This window comes from Syngnathus floridae, chromosome 1 (genome assembly GCF_059516105.1).
Source record: "Syngnathus floridae isolate MCC-2025c chromosome 1, RoL_Sflo_1.0, whole genome shotgun sequence".
Lineage (NCBI taxonomy): Eukaryota > Metazoa > Chordata > Actinopteri > Syngnathiformes > Syngnathidae > Syngnathus > Syngnathus floridae.
In genome coordinates, this window is record NC_142413.1 from 17,925,388 (window position 1) to 17,946,741 (window position 21,354).

At 42.4% G+C, this 21,354-nt stretch overlaps 1 protein-coding gene across 42 annotated transcripts in view; it reads right to left on the reverse strand.

The window, feature by feature from the left end:
• The window catches only part of LOC148404383 (protocadherin gamma-C5-like), a 226,049-nt gene that overhangs the window by 24,707 nt on the left and 179,988 nt on the right, over nucleotides 1-21,354 (reverse strand). The window contains exon 1 of one of the 42 annotated variants that reach the window (XM_088380854.1): nucleotides 10,841-13,431. The exons of 38 other annotated variants lie outside the window; for them this stretch is intronic. In XM_088380854.1, coding sequence (XP_088236980.1) covers nucleotides 10,841-13,276 — 2,436 coding nt within the window. In that variant the 5' untranslated portion in view covers nucleotides 13,277-13,431. Of the gene's footprint in view, nucleotides 1-4,066; nucleotides 6,688-7,099; nucleotides 9,813-10,840; nucleotides 13,432-21,354 lie in introns of those variants that run through there. 3 more of the 42 variants (XM_088381044.1, XM_088380802.1, XM_088380846.1) reach the window with 3 other exon arrangements.

Here is a 21,354-nt window from a genome sequence, read left to right on the forward strand (position 1 = left end):
AAACTAAAATTATTCCTGGTGACATTTTTTTCCTTCCAATAATTAGTCCTGTGGTGACGGATATTGCAAAACCCCGCCCTCACTGTTAAACCCTAAAACAAACTATTATATTCCATCATTGTTTGGCTGTACCTTAATCCGAAGCCACCATTCGCTATCATTGGCCTTAATTGTAAGTTATTCACCTGAAATACGTGTGCAGTACATGCATTTAAATAGCATCACAATGTGAATACAGCAACCAAGAGGCTGATTAGCAAATGGAAAAACTGGTCAACTAACAACTGAAAACAAGCAGTGACAAAGTGTGCATGACAAGGAGTCAGTTACACAAGTTGTCCTTGAGGTCAAACAAAAGTAGTGCTCACCTGCTGGCTCTCAAAAGTCCAGGTGCTGTCAGGTAAAGAAGCATCCAGGACGCTGATGACCTCCTTAAAGTCAGTGGTGCTGCTGGGCTTAACCAAAGTGAAATCACTGTACTCCGACATGGGAGACATGCACGACCTGAAGGAGTGACTCTGAGACATGACGTCACCTCCCAGAACCTCCACGTACTTGATAGGTCCGTCGGTATTGAGCTGAATTTGGAGATTTCTGTTTGGCTTCTTGTTCTCGTCGGAGTGTGTCCGCCTCACGCAGCAAGTGGCAGTGCTCGTGCTGCTCCTCATGCATTTGACGGCCAAGACGAGCAAAGTGAGCAGAGACAGCACGGACACCGAGACCAGAGACACAATCAGATAAAACGTGATTGTGCCACCTTTCTTGCCGGGCTCGTGCGCCTTGTATCTCAGCTCCGAGACGGGCTCGCTTACGCCGTCCTCCAGCAGGATGGACAGCGTGACGGTGGCCGACTGGGCCGGTTCCCCGTCGTCCTTGACCTCTACGATCAGCCTCTGAGAGGAGTCGTCATGCTCAGACACGGCGCGCTTAGTCCTCACCTCCCCCGTGTACAAATTGAGCGTGAACAGAGAGGTGTCCGTGGCCTCCGCCACTTTGTACGAGACCCACGCGTTGTGGCCCGAGTCGGCGTCCACGGCCGTCAACTTTGTGAGCAGGTGGCCCGACTTGGCCGAGCGGGGCACCCTCAGGTGGGTGGCGGCGTGAGGGGAGGGGTATATGACGGCAGGGGCATTGTCGTTCTGGTCCAGGATGAAAACATGGACGGTGGCGCTACTGCTGAGCGAAGGCGAGCCCTGGTCCTTTGCCTCAACCACAACTTGAAACACTTTGACTTTCTCGTAGTCGAACGAATGCATGCTGTAGATGCTGCCGTTCTCGGAGTTCACATAGACGTACGATGATACGGACACGTCGTGCACTTTTGAGTCCACGATAGAATAAGACAATTTGGCGTTTTCACCAGCATCCGGGTCATTTGCGGACACCGAGTACAATATAGAGCCTGCTACTCCGTTCTCTTTTAAATTAACATTGTACGAGTTCTGAGAGAATTGAGGAGGGTTGTCATTAACATCAGTGATGCTGACAGCTACCATTTTCTTACTAGAGAGAGGAGGAGAGCCTGCATCAGTGGCTGTAATCTCAATGTTGTACCCAGACACACTCTCTCGGTCTAAAGCGCCACTGGTGACCAGCGCGTAATTATTAGAAAATGATGGTTTAAGAGTAAAAGGTGAGCCTTTGGGAAGATTCAAAGTTACTTCTCCATTTTTGCCAGAGTCAGGGTCACGTACACTCAGCAAAGCTACAACTGTCCCGATTGATGCGTCCTCTGCTAACAAACTAGGTTTGGAAGTTAATATAATTTCTGGTACATTATCATTTACATCCAACACATCAACTTGCACAAGACACCAACTTTCCATTGTGGGTATGCCTTTATCTTTTGCACGAATGTCAAGCCGATAAGAGGACTGTCGTTCATGGTCCAAATGATTTTTTAATGAAATATCTCCACTAACGGGGTCAATATGAAACAATGTCAGCACTGATGGTGGTGTGTTTATTCCGAGAGTGTATTCTACTTCACCATTTGGACCATCGTCTATGTCTGTTGCCTTTGTTGTAATGACAAAAGAGCCATTTGGGCTGTTTTCTTGGACGGATATTTTATATGATTTATGATCAAACAAAGGAACATTATCATTAACGTCAAGAACTATTATTCTAATTTTTGAAGTTCCTGTTTTGACAGGGTTGCCACCATCAAGTGCTGTAAGTATTAAATTATGAACAGCTTTTTTCTCACGATCTAATGATTTATTCAACACTATTTCGGGCATTTTTCTTCCATTGTCAATGTCTCTAACTTTTAATGTAAAACATTCATCTTTGCTGAGCGTATATGTCTTTACTGTATTGCTCCCAACATCAGGGTCTTCTGCATTCTGTAGGGGAAAATTTACACCAACAACGGTGGATTCAGCTATTTCTATTACATGTTCACTTTTGAGAAAACTGGGAGCATTGTCATTGACGTCTTTTATTTCTACTTCAATTCGATGCAATTGTAAGGGATTTTCAACGACGACCTGCAGAGGGAGCACGCAGCTGGCGCTTTGTCCGCATAAAGCCTCTCTGTCTATCCTGTCGCTGACCAGCAACTCGCCCTTCCCCGCATCCACGCTGAAATACTGCTTGCCAGCCTCAGCAGCGACACGCAGCTTGCGCTCAAATATCTCAGACAGACCCAAAGAAAGATCTTTAGCCAGATTTCCCACCAACGAACCTTGTTTGAGCTCCTCTGGGATGCTGTAACGAGTCTGAGCATCCACTGTAGTCCACAAAAGAAAATGCCAGAAAAGAGCCTGCCATCTCCAGTCTCTGTATCCTATTGTCTTTGTCATCCTTGCTCCGTTATAATGCAAACATCCTCATTTACATCCTCTTCACGGCAATTTGTCAATCCACTGGGGTTATTTTCACAAAAACATCTCAAGCCATCCGAGTAAAAGTAGTGAATTAAATTCGTTTTAATGTTAAAAACGCAAGCTGATTCCTTTCTGTCTGTGCTGAAGCGCAATGCATTCTGTGTCAGTATGAGCTGCGTGGGGGCTGGGACGAGATTGCTTTGTACAGTCTTCAATTCTATTGGTTCACGGCTTGCACTTCCACCAGCCAATCAGAAGCAAAGTGACCATCATTCGCTCTTAAAGACACAGCACATCTTCCACTTTTCAACCATTTTAAGGGGTTTTGGGGAGGTATTGTGAAGATATCATCATACAGTATGGGCCTATGTTGATGTAATTAAATTACCCATTAAGTCACTATAAATGCAACATGAATAATCATCAATGTCTGAAATATTTAACAGACGTGTTCACATTTTAATATCAGACAGAAAAAAACCTTGGCTGTTATTCTAAAAAGTGTTGTTGCTGGATTTCAGCGTCGCTGTCCACACTTGAGGGTGCTGAATATTTTTCGAAGAGGATTACAACACCAAACGATTTACATTTGCTGCCATCAAAGAGGATTGAATCAGTGCAACAACAACAACAAAAAGAACCGAGAAGGTTATAGTCAAACACAGTGGCTCAAAAAATGCTCAGTTCTTAAAACATGCAGTGTTTAAGATTTGTTCAAAACTACTAATGATGCAGATTAAGCGTTATATCAAGGGAAATGTGAAGTCCTAATTATAAAAAATGATAAAAACAAAACAATAATAGTGTAAAGAAAGTGTAAATTCTCAGCATTCAAAACCAAATTCATTTCAACCACTGTGTGATGACAACTATTAAGGCAACAGAAATGAGGCAAGAAGTCACCAAAAACCACACGACCAATTTATGGGGTGGTTGGCAAAATATTAAGAACTCTTAATCAAACTAAGGGAATGGAATAATACATTAACTGTGTGTAATACTGTTGAATTATTCCAATGCACACAGCAAGCGTATTTGAATGTAGTATACTCCAACCACAACTGTGATTTCAACAGTAATGAGCAAACTTCATTAATTCACTGATACATGTCAACCTAAAGTTGTTGATCAAAACTAGTTGAACAAGGGCAGTAAACAATTGTTTATGGCGAGAAGGTACAGTGCTGTTTTCCTTGAGTGCAAACAAAAGTAGCTGCTTTATCATATAGGCTCACCTGCTGGCTCTCAAAGGTCCAGGTGCTGTCAGGCAAAGAAGCATCAAGGACGCTGATGACCTCCTTAAAGTCAGTGGTGCTGCTGGGCTTGACCAAAGTAAAATCACTGTACTCCGACATGGGAGACATGCATGACCTGAAGGAGTGGCTCTGAGACATGACGTCACCTCCCAGAACCTCCACGTACTTGATAGGTCCGTCAGTGTTGAGCTGAATTTGGAGATTTCTGTTGGGCTTTTTGTCCTCGTCGGAGTTTGTCCGCCTCATGCAGCAAGTAGCGCCGCTCGCGCTGCTCCGCATGCATTTGACGGCCAAGACAAGCAAAGTGAGCAGAGACAGCACGGACACCGAGGCCAGAGACACAATCAGATAGAGCGTGATTGTGCCGCCTTTCTTGCCGGAATTGGGCGCCTTGTGTCTCAGCTCCGAGATGGGCTCGCTCACGCCGTCCTCCAGCAGGATGGACAGCGTGACCGTGGCCGACTGGGCCGGTTCCCCGTCGTCCTTGACCTCTACGACCAGCCTCTGAGAGGAGTCGTCGTGCTCGGACACGGCACGCTTAGTCCTCACCTCCCCCGTGTACAAATTGAGCGTAAACAGAGAGGCGTCTGTGGCCTCTGCCACTTTGTATGAGACCCACGCATTGTGGCCCGAGTCAGCGTCCACGGCCGTCAGCTTGGTGAGCAGGTGGCCAGACTTGGCTGAGCGGGGCACCCTCAGGTGGGAGGCGGCGTGGGGGGAGGGGTATATGACGGCAGGGGCGTTGTCGTTCTGGTCCAGGATGAAAACATGAATGGTGGTGCTACTGCTGAGCGAAGGCGAGCCCTGGTCCTTTGCCTCAATAACAACTTGAAACACTTTAACTTTCTCGTAGTCAAACGAGTGCATGCTGTAGATGCTGCCGTTCTCAGAGTTCACGTAAACGTACGACGACACGGACACGTCGTGCACTTTAGAGTCCACGATGGAGTAAGACACTTTAGCGTTTTCACCAGCATCCGGGTCACTTACGGACACCGAGTACAATATAGAGCCTGCTACGCCGTTCTCCTTTAAATAAACATTATACGAGCTCTGAGAGAATTGAGGAGGGTTGTCATTAACATCAGTGATGCTGACAGTGATCATTTTCTTACTGGAGAGAGGAGGGGAGCCCGCATCAGTTGCTGTAATCTCAAAGTTGTACACAGGCACTCTCTCTCGGTCTAAAGCGCCACTAGTCACCAGCGCATAATTATTAGAAAAAGACGGTTTAAGTGAAAAAGGCAAGCCTTTAGGTAATTGTAGTGTTACTTTACTATTATTACCAGAGTCAATGTCTTTGACACTAATCAAAGCCACCATCGTGCCACGAAGAGCATCTTCTCGTACAGGACTGGGTTTAGAAGTCAGAACAATTTCTGGAGCATTATCGTTTATGTCTTCAATATCTAACTGTAACTGACAATGCCCTTCCATCTCAGGTACACCTTTGTCTTTAGCGGTTATGTCAATTAGATAAGATGCAAATGATTCATAGTCTAATTCTCCCTTTAAAACAATTTGTCCAGTTTTTTCATTCATTTCAAATGTTGACAAAACGTTTTCTAGGGTGCGGGACCCAAAATAATATTTAATTTCACTGTTAACGCCATCATCTGCGTCTGTAGCTTTTACCCTCACTACAAACGTTCCTTTGGTGCTGTTTTCCTTTAAAGAGACAGTATACTCTTTTTCATCAAATACAGGAACATTGTCATTATTATCAAGCACATCGATTGTAATTTTACACGTTCCGGATTTAACAGGGTTCCCCCCATCCAATGCTGTTAATAGTAACTGATGAGTGGATATTTTCTCCCTGTCCAGAGATTTCTCTAACATCATTTCAGGAACAGTTTTGCCATTTTTTGCCTCCTTGAATTTCAAAGAAAAATATTCGTTTTTAATTAGCGTGTATGTTTTCAGAGAATTGCCTCCAACATCAGGATCGTCTGCACTCTCTAAAGGAAAACGTGTACCCACTGCAACGGATTCTGGTATTTTAAGATTAATTACTTGTGTGGGAAAACGAGGGGAATTGTCGTTTATATCTCTGATTTCCACTTCAATTCGATGCAATTGTAAGGGATTTTCGAGGACGACCTGCAGGGGGAGCACGCAGCTGGCGCTTTGTCCGCATAAAGCCTCTCTGTCTATCCTGTCGCTGACCAGCAACTCGCCCTTCCCCGCATCCACGCTAAAATACTGCTTACCAGCCTCAGCGGCGACACGCAGCTTGCGCTCAATTATCTCAGACAGACCCAAAGACAGATCTTTAGCCAGATTTCCCACCAATGAACCTTGTTTGAGCTCCTCTGGGATGCTGTAACGAGTCTGAGCATCCACTGTAGTCCACAAAAGAAAATGCCACAAAAGAGCCTTCCATCTCCAGTCTCTGTATCCTATTGTCTTTGTCATCCTTGCTCCGTTATAACACAAACATCCTCAATTACATTCTCTTCACAGCAATTTGTCCATCCACTGGGGATATTTCCATAAAAACATCTCAAGCCATCCGAGCAAAATTAGTGAATTCGTTTGAATGTTAAAAACACAAGCTGATTCCTTTCTGTCCGTGCTGAAGCGCAGTGCATTCTGTGTGTCAGTATGAGCTGTGTGGGGGCTGGGACGAGATTGCGTTGTACAGTCTTCAATTCTATTGGTTCATGGCTTGCGCTTCTACAAGCCAATGAGAAAGAAGCTGATCCTTACTCAGTCAGAGCATCCCGTTTCAAGTGTTTTATGGGTTTTGGGGAGCAATTGTAAGGTGTTATAAAATACAAAATAATAATAATCATTATATATTATTATTTTTATTATATTTATTAATTATATTATTATTATTATTATTGACAATTAATTACTTACTATGCAGCACAAATAGTCTTTAATACCGCAAATATTTTAAAGATGCATTTAATTTTCAAATAAGACAATATAGCTCAGCAGTCAAAAACTGGGGCACAACTGCACCTGTGCACACGCACACACACTGATTTATCACAGGCTCACCTGCTGGCTCTCAAAGGTCCAGGTGCTGTCAGGCAAAGAAGCATCCAGGACGCTGATGACCTCCTTAAAGTCAGTGGTGCTGCTGGGCTTAACCAAAGTGAAATCACTGTACTCCGACATCGGAGACATGCACGACCTGAAGGAGTGACTCTGAGACATGACGTCACCCCCCAGAACCTCCACGTACTTGATAGGTCCGTCGGTGTTGAGCTGAATTTGAAGATTTCTGTTGGGCTTCTTATCCTCATCAGAGTGTGTCCGCCTCACGCAGCAAGTAACGCCGCTTGCGCTGCTCCGCATGCATTTGACAGCCAAGATGAGCAAAGTGAGCAGAGACAGCACGGACACCGAGGCCAGAGACACAATCAGATAAAGTGTGATTGTGCCGCCTTTCTTGCCGGGCTCGAGCACCTTGTGTCTCAGCTCCGAGATGGGCTCGCTCACGCCGTCCTCCACCAGGATGGACAGCGTGACGGTGGCCGACTGGGCCATTTCCCCGTCGTCCTTGACCTCTACGATCAGCTTCTGAGAGGAGTCGTCATGCTCGGACATGGCACGTTTAGTCCTCACCTCCCCCGTGTACAAATTGATCGTGAACAGAGAGGCGTCCGTGGCCTCCGCCCCTTTGTATGAGACCCACGCGTTGTGGCCCGAGTCGGCGTCCACGGCCGTCAACTTGGTGAGCAGGTGGCCCGCCTTGGCCGAGCGGGGCACTCTCAGGTGGGAGGCGATGTGAGGGGAGGGGTATATGACGGCGGGGGCATTGTCGTTCTGATCCAGGATAAAAACATGGACAGTGGCGCTACTGCTGAGGGAAGGCGAGCCCTGGTCCTTTGCCTCAACCACAACTTGAAACACTTTGACTTTCTCGTAGTCGAATGAGTGCATGCTGTAGATGCTGCCATTCTCGGAGTTCACGTAAACGTATGACGATACGGACACGTCGCGCACTTGAGAGTCCACGATAGAATAAGACAATTTGGCGTTGTCACCGGCATCTGGGTCACTTGCAGACACCGAGTACAATATAGAGCCTGCCACTCCGTTTTCCTCTAAATAAACATTATATGAGCTCTGAGAGAATTGAGGAGGGTTGTCATTAACATCAGTGATGCTAACAGCGATTATTTTCTTACTGGAGAGAGGAGGAGAGCCTGCATCAATGGCTGTAATTTCAATGTTGTACTCAGACAACGTCTCCCTGTCTAATACTCCACTGGTGACCAGCGCATAATTATGAGAAAAAGATGGTTTAAGGGTAAATGGATATTTTGAATGGAGTTGTAATATTGCTTTGCCATTATTACCAGTGTCAAGGTCTCTAGCACTGAGCAAAGCTACCACGGTCCCATTTGGAGAATCCTCTCGAACTGGCTTTGAATTTGAGGTCAGTATTATTTCTGGAGCATTGTCATTTACATCTAGAATTTGAACATGGAGAGTACAATGGCCCTCCATTCGAGGATTACCTTTATCCTTTGCACTGATGTCTATTTCATAATTTGCAGCTGTTTCAAAATCCAATATTCCTTGTAAAATTACAGTGCCAGTTATATTATCAATAGTAAACAGAGAGAGGATGTGCTCTGGTGTGTGTGCACTAAAAAAATATTCTATTTCTCCATTTTGTCCCTCGTCCATGTCTGCTGCTTTTGTTTGCACAATTGTCGCACCTCTTTCAAGATTTTCAGGCACAGACACTTTATATAATGTTTTCTCAAAAGTAGGAACATTATCATTATTGTCAAGAATCTTAATTGTTATCTGGGACGTCCCTGATCTTACAGGACTGCCTCCATCCAAAGCTGTCAGTAAAAGCTGATGAACAGACTTTTTCTCTCTATCTAATGGTTTAACTAAAACCAATTCGGGGACTTTCCTCCCACCGGCAACCTCCTTGAGTCCAATATTAAAGCATTCGTCTTTACTGATAGTGTAAGATTTTAGCGAATTAGCACCAACGTCTGGATCAACGGCACTTTCAACCGGAAAACGAACCCCTGTAACAGTTGATTCTGCGAGCTCTACTATGACGTCATTCGAGGGAAACCGGGGCGCGTTATCATTAATGTCCTGTATTTCTACTTCCACACGGAAAAGCTGCAAGGGGTCCTCGATGACGACCTGCAGGGGGAGCACGCAGGCGGCGCTTTGTCCGCACAAAGCCTCTCTGTCTATCCTGTCGCTGACCAGCAGCTCGCCCTTCCCCGCATCCACGCTGAAATACTGCTTACCAGCCTCAGCGGCGACACGCAGCTTGCGCTCAAATATCTCCGACAGCCTCAAAGACAGATCTTTAGCCAAATTTCCTACCACGGAACCTTTTTTGAGCTCCTCTGGGATGCTGTAACGAGTCTGAGCAGCCACTGTAGTCCACAAAAGAAAATGCCACAAAAGAGGCTGCCATCTCCAGTCCCGGGATCCCATTGTCTTTGTCATCCTTGCTCCGTTACAACGCAAATATTTCCCTCGATTTTGCATGAAAAATACTGCTAGTAGTCACCATTACGAGTAAGAATCCTTTGTAGCATGGTCCACAATCACGGAGCATGGCTTTAGTGATTGCAAATAAAATAAAAAATAATAATAAGCCGTTGCGCAGACACGCGCGCAGACCCTCGCTCTTGCTCCGTCTCCTCTTTCTGTTTGAGTTACACAAAGATGAAGCTGCATTGGGGCGGGGACTAGATTGCTTCGTGAACTTCTAAAAGCAATTGGACCGCAGCAGAAGACCCTGTTCACCAATGACAGCGAGGCTGTACCTTCTCTCCTTCAATTCCATTCACCACACACATGATGCAGGCACTTTCAACGTAAACGAGCAGTGTTCATCTCTAGACCGCATGGCCGAAAATCACTTGCGCCTTGATCGCTTTAAAGACAATTGTATTTATACAGATCCGAAACACAAAATGATGCCAAGTTGGGGCGGGTGGGGGGTCGATATAGTATCGATATCGATATAGTTGCTTCTAATCCGGCATATTTCATTCATTTGGTTGAAATTGAATGAAAGTTATTACGTTATTATCATTGTTATTATCATTATTATTATTATTGTTAAAGCCCGGGATTTGTAGGAGGGTAATGGACGAAATTTTAGCATTTTCAATTTACCATTGCAGTAATTCGTTTGATGAGGTCCAATTTACAATATTTAATACATTTTAACCTGTACAACAACCCTATAGCTAAATGATCAATCATTACGTATATTTTGCAATATTACAAAACGGACTTTTTATCAACTTTAAATATGATAGCTTACGACATTTCGTTAAATTGGGCATAGTTCACATATTTAATTTTTTTTTTTACACTTTTTCAAAGAAGTTAAGTTACTATAGCCTACTTTTTGAATTAAAAAAGGGTGCGTTTTCCTTTAAGTATTGGAATATATTCGGGGTACACGAATCAATCCATGGCAGGCGATATAATAACTACAGAAACAGCAATAACTTAACTGTTAAAGAAAAAGAATTAAATAAGAACCTTGGTCACCACATTAATTATTCAATAATGTTTCCATCAAACATTTAGAATAAAGCCGTCAAACGTCGACTCACGTTTGTTCAACAAACAGCCACTTGTAATGTGAGTATAAAAGAAAGTTTTTTTCTCCATGCATACTTATTGACAACAAACGCGTACGAGCGCACACACGCACACTGCTTTGTCAAGGGCTCACCTGTACGCGCGCGCGCAAACACACGCACACACATTGCTTTATCACAGGCTCACCTGCTGGCTCTCAAAGGTCCAGGTGCTGTCGGGCAAAGAAGCATCGAGGACGCTGAGGACCTCCTTAAAGTCAGTGGTGCTGCTGGGCTTGACCAAAGTGAAATCACTGTACTCCGACATCGGAGACATGCACGACCTGAAGGAGTGACTCTGGGACATGACATCACCTCCTAGAACCTCCACATACTTGATAGGTCCGTCGGTGTTGAGCTGAATTTGGAGATTTCTGTTGGGCTTCTTGTCCTCGTCGGAGCTTGTCCGTCTCACGCAGCAAGTAGCGCCGCTCGCGCTGCTCCGCATGCATTTGACGGCCAAGACGAGCAAAGTGAGCAGAGACAGCACGGACACCGAGGCCAGAGACACAATCAGATATAACGTGATTGTGCCGCCTTTCTTGCCGGGCTCGGGCGTCTTGTGTCTCAGCTCTGAGACGGGCGCGCTCACGCCGTCCTCCACCAGAATGTACAGCGTGACAGTGGCCGACTGGGCCGGTTCCCCGTCGTCCTTGACCTCTACGATCAGCCTCTGAGAGGAGTCGTCGTGCTCGGACACGGCACGTTTAGTCCTCACCTCCCCCGTGTACAAATTGAGCGTGAACAGAGAGGCGTCCGTGGCCTCCGCCACTTTGTACGAGACCCACGCGTTGTGGCCCGAGTCGGCGTCCACGGCCGTTACCTTAGTGATCAGATGGCCTGCTTTGGCCGAGCGGGGCACCCTCAGATGGGTGGCGGCGTGAGGGGAGGGGTATATGACGGCGGGGGCGTTGTCGTTCTGGTCCAGGATGAAAACATGGACAGTGGTGCTACTGCTGAGCGAAGGCGAGCCCTGGTCCTTTGCCGCAACCACAACTTGAAACACTTTGATTTTCTCGTAGTCGAACGAATGCATGCTGTAGATGCTGCCGTTCTCAGAGTTCACGTAAACGTACGACGACACGGACACGTCGTGCACTTTAGAGTCCACGATAGCGTAAGACACTTTGGCGTTTTCACCGGCATCCGGGTCACTTGCAGACACCGAACATAAAATATGGCCCGGAGCGCTATTTTCTTTTACATAAATAGTATAATGTGGCTGCGAGAAAATTGGTGGGTTGTCGTTTACATCTAAAAGTTTAACAATAATTATTTTCGCACTCGACAGTGGAGGTTTTCCATAATCAGTGGCACGGATCTCCACATTATATTGGTCATTTTTTTCACGATCAAGCGGCCCGTTTGTCACTAATGAGTAGTGGTTGGAAACAGGCGGATTTAATTTAAAAGGAGATTCGGGTGGCAGCCGCAATGTAACCTTGCCATTGTCTTTTGAATCGGGATCTCTTGTACTTAGGAGAGCAATAACAGTTCCAATGGCTGAATCTTCCGGCACCGGACTCGTGAGAGACGTCACAATTATTTCCGGCGCATTATCATTAACATCAATTATTTTTATTTCAACCCCACTGTGCCCCTCCATTTTTGGATTGCCCTTGTCTTTTGCTGTAATGTCAAACCTGTGTAAAGAATTAATTTCATGGTCTAACTCTCCTTTAACTGTAATATCTCCAGTAGCAGCTTCAATGTTAAATAATGATAAAATGGCCTCTGACGTTTGCTCTGCAAAACTATATTCAATTTCACCGTTTAGCCCTTCATCTGCATCCGTCGCTTTTACTTGTAATATTTGCGCGCCCGGACTCGCCTTCTCGCTGACATTTGCTTCATAAAGCTGCCTCTCAAATTGGGGTGCATTATCGTTATTGTCAAGGACTGTTAATGTAATTTCGGACGTGCCCGACCGGACCGGGTCGCCACCATCCACAGCCGTGAGGATGAGATGATGGACAGGCAGCCTTTCTCGATCGAGAGGTTTTTCAAGCACCAGTTCGGGGATTTTTCGACCATCTTTTTGGGTTTTGACAGCTAATTTAAAATTGTCATTTTTACTGATAACATAAGAGCGTACAGAATTAGGGCCGACATCAGGATCTTGTGCACTTTCTAAAGGAAACCGCGCACCTGGATTTACCAGCTCTGCTATTTTTAATATTTTTTCCTTTGTGGCAAAACTCGGAGAATTATCGTTAGTATCCAATATTTCAATCTCTACCCTATGCAATTGCAAGGGGTTGTCTATAACCAGCTCTAAAGGCAACAGACATGCCGCTCTTTGTCCGCACAGCTCCTCTCTGTCTATTCGATCAGTCACCAGCAGGTCTCCCTTCCCGAGGTCCACACTGAAATACTGCTTACCAGCCTCTGACGTTATCCGCAGTTTACGCCGATGCAGTTCAGAAACGACCAAACCTAAATCCTTTGCGAGATTCCCCACCACCGAGCCCCGTTTTAACTCCTCCGGGATGCTGTAGCGGGTCTGTCCGTCTATTGTACTCCACAAAAGGGAGAAATGATGACACCACCAAAGCAATTGCCACACGGGCAATTTGTGCCACATTATTCCAATGAAATACAATATATCCAGCGAAATCCTTCACAGATGATGCTCAAACAGAAAAGTCTGAAATCCAGGGAAAAAACGTCCTCGCATTTATGAGCGCAAAAAGGGATAGTCATGCTTTGTGTGCACAAAGCCCTCCCCCGGCTCGACAGTGTGGAGGCAAGTGCGATGAAGCTGCGAGGCGACGAGATCTCTTTGTACACCCTTCACTATCATTGGTGGACAGTGAGAATACGTTAAAGCCAATCAGCAAAGCCCCTATGGTACAATGACGTCACGCAACATGCACGCACGCACGCAATTATTATGCCACTCAAATACATACTATACAACATGCAGTATAATGTGTAATTAATGGCAATTGATATTTGTAAGAAAAAACAAATACACTAATGCATATTATAATATTATAATATATTATAATGCATTATTAACATACTACAACATACAACATACTTTTCAAAAAATAAAACATGTTTAAATATTGAAACCAATTAATAGATTGTACTAAGTTCATCTTGTTTTTCCTTGTTTTAATCACTTCACTGGTTTCTTTTATATCAAACCAATTGTTTTAGGTTCTTTACGACACTCTGATGAAGGCGGAAGAAACCACCGAAACATGTCAGGTAAAGAACCTAAAACAATTTGTTTGATATAAAAGAAACCAGTGAAGCAATTAATAGATTGTTTTGCTTGATTTTGATACATAGGTAATTGATACTTAACACATTTAAACGTGGTATATTACGTCACAACGCCCTTCACAACAGTTTTATGTTATATTATTAACGAACAATACCCGTTTAACAACATGCATCATGCATTTAAATATCATGGCAATTAATATATTTGTACAAAATACAAAAATGCAGTAATGCATATTTTTTATTTTCAGCAGTGGATGCGCGATGATTTATATTATTTCTTCTAAAAACATATTTGGAAAAAATTGTAGGAAATACTCAAAATGTTATATTGACAATTATATCAAAATTATTTATTATTATATTGAAAAAAGGTTAAATTCGTATCCAGCAATACAGCAATCCCTCGTGTCGCGGATAATTGCTTCCAAGACCACCCGCGATAGGTTACAATCCGCGATGTAGAGAAAATATATTGCTATAAAAGACTTTTATGAACCTTGATTGTATTTTTAAACACTGTATAGTACTTTTAAATGCTTTTAAATAAGAAAATAAAGAAAATTAATAAGAGTAAATCCATACATTGTTACAATATCCACGCAAGACTTTTATATTAACATGTTATAAAATACCAAATTAAATCGTGGAAATGACAAACATATTATCTAACAAAACAAATCGCAAAATCATTCATTTTAATATCTATTTAAAGGCCATTAATATTTACACTAAATACCAAATAGTGTGTTTTTAATTACAACGGATACGAGACCAATTTTATAGAGTACAAAGACAAAGTATAAATTCTGAAAGTGAAAAAAGTGATAATGGATATTACAGTACTCTATTTTAATACATTTGTTCAATTAAATTGAATACACTGTAAATTCTGTTATATTGAAAAAGAGTAAAATAGATACATAAATACAAATTTAATATTACAGTAGTTTTTAAAATTCAATATATGTATTCATAAAGACATTGTAAAATTGTAATTTAAACGTGGTACCCATCTACCCATTATTTAAATTTAATATTTAAACAATTGCCATTAACACTCATTTAATTCTATTTATAGCACACATGCATCCTCTCCACCTCACATAGCTGATCATCGCCTTCCAGTGGTTCGAAAGAGTAAATGCAGCCTTTGCTCATCCTCGCTGCTTGAACTAATCCTGCCTGCCACGCGACCACATCAAATACCCGGATGTAGGTCTGTAGAGCAAACCAAGGAAAGGGGAGGGGGGAGCTCAAAATGCGAATGAGCTATAAAGAGGCGTTTAATACTATTTTAAACGATACAATTATTTCATACTATTTCCATTTTTACACGCTAGTATGTATAATGTCAATTACCCACTTTGCGTCTCTCAGCTATACAAAGACTACAATGTCAAATGTAAACAGATCCGGACTGTGTTATGTTACTGTATATTAAATTAACGTTACTAAATATTGAGACTGTAGATAAGGTGCATCATCAAGACGTATTTTATTATTTTTTTGTCTGCTACACAGCAATCTGGGCGAGAGAGGGAGATAAAGAGAGCCAGCCAGGGAACTGCGAGGGTGGTGGTGGGGAGAGTCAGGGAGCTGCTTTCAGCACCACGCGAGTGGACAGCGCCACACAGGCGGCCAACTGCTGCATCTACAACTTGCACCATTCAACAGGACAAACATCACCATGCTCGACGCACTGTTGAGCTGCGATAACTGGTACTGCGGCCGTGTTCGCTAAAATGTTATGATTTGTCTTTTTAACTAACTTTAGGGGAAACATTCATCGCTATCAGGTGATAAGTCAAAACATCTAGACAATGTGTACACTAATAGGTCACAACATTAGGTACATCTGCACAATCCATTTGTAATCCATGAACTGCAACACTAATTTTAAAAATGGAGATCAACATTTACATTATTGTTGTAGTTCAATGTAAAATAAAAGTAGTCTTATGGGACAACTGAGGTGGCATAATGGAACGTGTTACAATGCATACGACAAAGAAAATTGTGTTTTGTAAATAGATATTAATAGAAGTGAACCCTAATTTAGCATTGATATCTTAGTAAAGACAGACACCTTAATACAGCTCTTATTTTTTATTTTATAGCAGGTATACCTAATAAGGTTTGTGCATTTTCGACACACACACTTGTTCAATATATTTTTTTTTATTGAACCTGGGAAGATACAACATGTTGTAGACCAGGGGTGCTCAAACTTTTTCAGTTTACGAGCTATTTTTAAAATGACCAAGTCACAAAGATCTACCCACTACAATAAATTAAATAACTAAATAACTAAATAAATAAATAAATAGATAGTATAGTATAGTATAGTGCATGTATTTTTGTAAGGCACTCAGAAACCCGCTCAGTGGCCTAGAAGTAGAGTGTCTACCCAGAGACTGGAAGGTTGTGGGTTCAAACCCCGGCCGGGTCATACCAAAGACTATAAAATTGGGACCCATTGCCTCCCTGCTTGGCACTCAGCATTAAAGGTTGGAATTGGGGGGTTAGATCACCAAATGATTCCCGAGTGCGGCACCGCTGCTCACTGCTCCCCTCTCCCACAGGGGATGGATCAAAATCACATGGGGATGGGTTAAATGCAGAGGACAAATTTCACCACACCTAGATGTGTGTGTGACGATGATCATTGGGACTTTGACTTTTAGAAAACGACATTGTGAGAAAAAAGTCCAACTCCCATTCCGTCTGAAAGTGATACGTTTTTGGCTTCTTACTTGGTCCAGCAACCCCACTCATTTTTGATGATCATAAACTTTATTTTGTTTAAAAGAAAAAAGCGAGTGCGTGCGTTGATTAGCTTATAAACTTTGGCGGTTTGTGTGTGTGCGGCCGTTAAACGTGCTGCGGTGAGGGGGTTGTGGTCACTGTCTACTGCGCATGTGCGGTTCACTGTGATTGCCTCCCCATAGGCCTACCTGTATGTCAATCAAGCGATGGGCTGGATTCTAGCATACAGCATTTTTTTTTTTTTTTTTTTAACGTCATGCGATCTACCAGTAGTCGCCATCGACGTATTGCGCACCCCTGTTGTAGACTGATTGTTGCCCCACATGGGAAGGGAAACACAAGAGCAAGAGTTAGCTCAGTACCAGAGACAGCTTAGCTGAAATTTGTAAGACAACCTGTGCTAAGGGATAATAAGAATATGCAAAATTGCAATTACTATTGCACCTATTCTGTATCTTGATTACTTACAATATAGCGGATGTACCTACAAGATAGCGGCTGTAGGATTTAAAACCATGCAGAAGGAGGAAAATACAATGCACTTCATCAAAACAGTTTATCATTTGAATAATAATTTTCATTTGAGTTACTATTGAGTATTGCGTAGTGCTGTCCACCGTAATTGCGGCATAAATGCATGTTTTAAAAAAATACATTCACAGCTTCTCGAATGAGATGTTTTATCATAGCTTCACAACATTTTCATCAGCAAGCATTGATGCTCAGTGATGAAAATTATCAAAAGGATCATGCGGATGGTACTGGTTAGTAAAATGATCCAAAACAATTTGTTAAGTGCTGCATCTTTTATGCTGTCATTCACACAAGTGTCCTTTGACAAACATAATATTAAGTGAGTAAAATTTTATATTATGAGAGGACGTGCTGCAGACAGTGCATCTACAGTATGTGGGAACCTTGCTATTTATTAATAATGGAAATCTGGGGTTAACAGCAGGTAGCAGCCCACCCAAGGACTACATGAGTAGCCCGTGGGCTGGTTCTAAAAATGGTTCATCATGGGACAATGTGATTGTCTGTCAATGTTGTAGAAAGGATCATTTGAAAATGTAAACACTGGCAGTTTCATGGAAATAAAGTGTTTCCTAAACATTGTGAGATATCATTAACTTAATCATTGCCTTCATATAATCATATAACAAGTAAAAAGGCTGGTGACCTCTGATGTAAATTCTTCAAGTTCTATATCACCGCCTTTAAAGTCTCTCACAGTAGTTACTGATGACTTGAAAACCTTGTTGAGTACAGTTTTGGTGGTTTCTAAACAGAACCCGTTTTAATAGGTATGGCGTATTGTGGTGTCTGTTACATTCCATCACAGCTTGAACAAGACATGAAAACGGCCAATCGCTGTTTCAGTGTCATGAAATATTTGTGAGGGATGTGAACAGATGTGTCAGCCAAAGTGGAAATTCAGAATACATATGCTGCTAAAGTATGCATACAATTATCTACAGTAGATGTTGATGTGTCCATACTTTGTTTCTTTATGTGCTGCATAAGCGTGCGATAAATAAAGAGAAAGACTTTCTTACCTTATTTGATGAGAGATGGTTGAACAGGAGTGAAGGGTGCAGGGATAGGCAGTAGTCAAGAGGAGACATGAAAAAGAAAAAAGACAAGCGAGAGAAGAGATATTGGTCAGCCTGGTCGTCAAAATAGTAACTCTGGACTTGGCAAGCTTGACAACCAACATACTTACCATGTGATTCACACAAATGTGTGTCGTCATATGTGTGTGTTCAGCATGAGGTTAGTTTTATTACAAATATTGTGGAGTGCATTTCAATAGTTATTTGTGCTCTTATTGACACCAATGTGCTTCCATTTGTATCAATATTCGATATAATGAACTTGATATAAAGATTAACAGGCAAAGATGCCAATTAACAACACTGTATTCAACTGCAAACTAATACACATCATTATATGGAATACAACTCTTTGCGTGATTAAAAGATATTAAATAGATAATAAAAAGCACATCCACATGCAAACAGTACTACTCCAGTACTAATGCATCATTGTGTTGTTTTTTTTAAGGGGGAGAATATAATCAGATGATTAAAGTAATCTTGTACAGAAATACAGATACTCTGTTGTGACCAAACACAAAATAATGCTCATCATGACAATCAAAGTGAATATGTAAACAAACTACACACTCAGACAAGTTCCAAGCATCCTCGTCATCCTGCGACGGTGGCTCACAAAATCAGTTCCATGAAACTGACAGCAGAGGGCCTCGAGGCGATGGCCAGTGAGAAATGTTTTATTAATGACATTGCTCACATGCCAATCAATGCTGACTGCCTTTTGTGCATGGAAGACAAAAACAACAACAACAACAACAACAACAACAACAAAGCAATATAACTAAACATCACACTTCAGAATAGTGTGTGTAAAACATAAATTGAGATGTAAATATGTTTTTGTAAGGTAAACTAAACACATTAAATGTTTCACTGCAAACATCTCCAGGCAACTTAATCACTGAGGTTTGATGGAACTAGGACAAAATACCCAAATAGGGCAGCTACAGCATCACTCAACAAATCTGAAAAAAAAAAAAGGAAGCCATGATCACCCTCCCCCTTCCATCCTCCTCTTCCTCCTCCTGGTTATCAGCCAGCCACCCCCTACTGTTGTGAGAATGCTGCACCTCCCTGCTCCAAACAGGGGTGCCTGCGGTCCTCTTAATCTAGGCAGCCTGCACACACACAAGGGCTGCCACTGCTGTTCACCCCTACCGCTCAAAATGGTAAAGCCCTGTCAGTGAGTCAGCTTGTTGCCATGGTAACACATCCAACCTCTTGCATCCCACCCTGTTTCCTATACTGGTTGGCAATCATGGCAGAGATGGAAAAACAAATAATAATTGCCCTGGACAACGTGGGTGTCCTTCAAGACAAAAAAAAAGGTAATCAACTATTACAGGAGAAAACTGTCATAGACGTCATCTACATTAAGCATGAAAAGGCAACATATGGCGTTTTGTGTGTTTTACTCGACAAAATAGATGTCTCATCGAGCAATCTCCCCTTCTCTCCCTTTCTCTTTGCTGCAGTGTGGTGCAGCTGGAGCGGGGGAGGGGTGGGTGCAGAAAAGCAGATCAGGAGCACAAGAGGAAGGAAGGAAGTCTTTGCAAAACTAGAATGCTGAATGCACAGTGGCCATCCTTTACATTAAGATGGAGTGTAACCACTATCATCCAATCACTCGTGTGACATTCTAAATTCTCAATAACACATTTGATCATATTTGTCACGTTATGCTGAAATCTGCCAGCATAATATTAAAAGAGACAAGAGAAGCATCAAACGATAACAAATGGTTGGCTCCTATTCAGAATAAAACATGCCTGACAGCTAAGTAGTATTAAAGAATTCCATTGTGTCATGTAGTGACTTAGCCAAATTAGAGTTATACAATTAGATGTGCCATATAAGAGTGTCTGTGTGCTTAACACAACTTGACCAGTGTCCCACATTACACTGCCCTGGCTAATCTTGAATGTAATCCTGTGCAGTGGATGAACTCTATACAAATCTATAGAATCTACTCACAATCCCTGCACACAATAATAACATTTGCTACCTTCTCAGTGGGGTGCTACCAACTGCAAATTAAAATTTAGTAAACATAATCACTTCTTATTGGTGTTAGCATATCAACATTTAGCAAAAAACCTTTGACACAAAAAATGAAAACTAAAGCCGGCATGCCACATGAAATATGCACAATGGCAGCATACAATGGCAGTATGGTAATGAGCCTATTGTCACCGAGCATGAGCAGACAGTAAACAAACTCATACCAGCGCCAGGGACTGTACTCGAGTTATTTCCACATATAAGTTTTGCAGTCTGCACTGATTAATTTATTACTGTGTTAGAACAATAAAATAGGGGAAAGAAAAGCTAAACGTGATGCTTTCAACATGGATGAGTCACTACCACACACAAGATCTTCCTACTGTTTTTTTTAATCATACACTCATGTGGCAATACATTAGGTGTACGAAGTTCAACATCATGAAGGATGATGAATAATACCATCATAAACAGGTTTGAGGGCTTTCTGATAATTCTGTACATCAAACCTGACTGCATGAATTAAAAATGATTACTAAGGAACAAATTTATTCAACTATAAAGTATACAAGTCTGAACTGCACACTCACTGTTCTTGATAATAATGAGATCCAATAGTTGAACTGCCTTTACAAATGAATGCTCAGTTTTATTTACATTTACATCTGTACATGTTTAGTATTATGAACACTAGGACATGGCTTTCACACATAAAACTGAGCATTATCATCCATGTAACAACAGTTCGTGTATAACTTTTTAACTAGTTAAAGCCCTTGAGCATTTATTCTGAGAATATGTGTCATAACAGCAATTTGAGGCATCATTGCACCACACAACCCTTTGGCCATAATGTCCACAGAAGTAGCACACAGACATCTTGAATGTGGTTCTGCCCAACACCTCACTGACAGCATTTATGTGATGCCACATTCATCCTCCCTGCCCTAGTTTATACATCCACTCATATTTTGTTACATAACCTCTCTCCCTCTATCCTATCTCTTTGCCTTTCAGTCCACCACTTGAAATATCTCACACA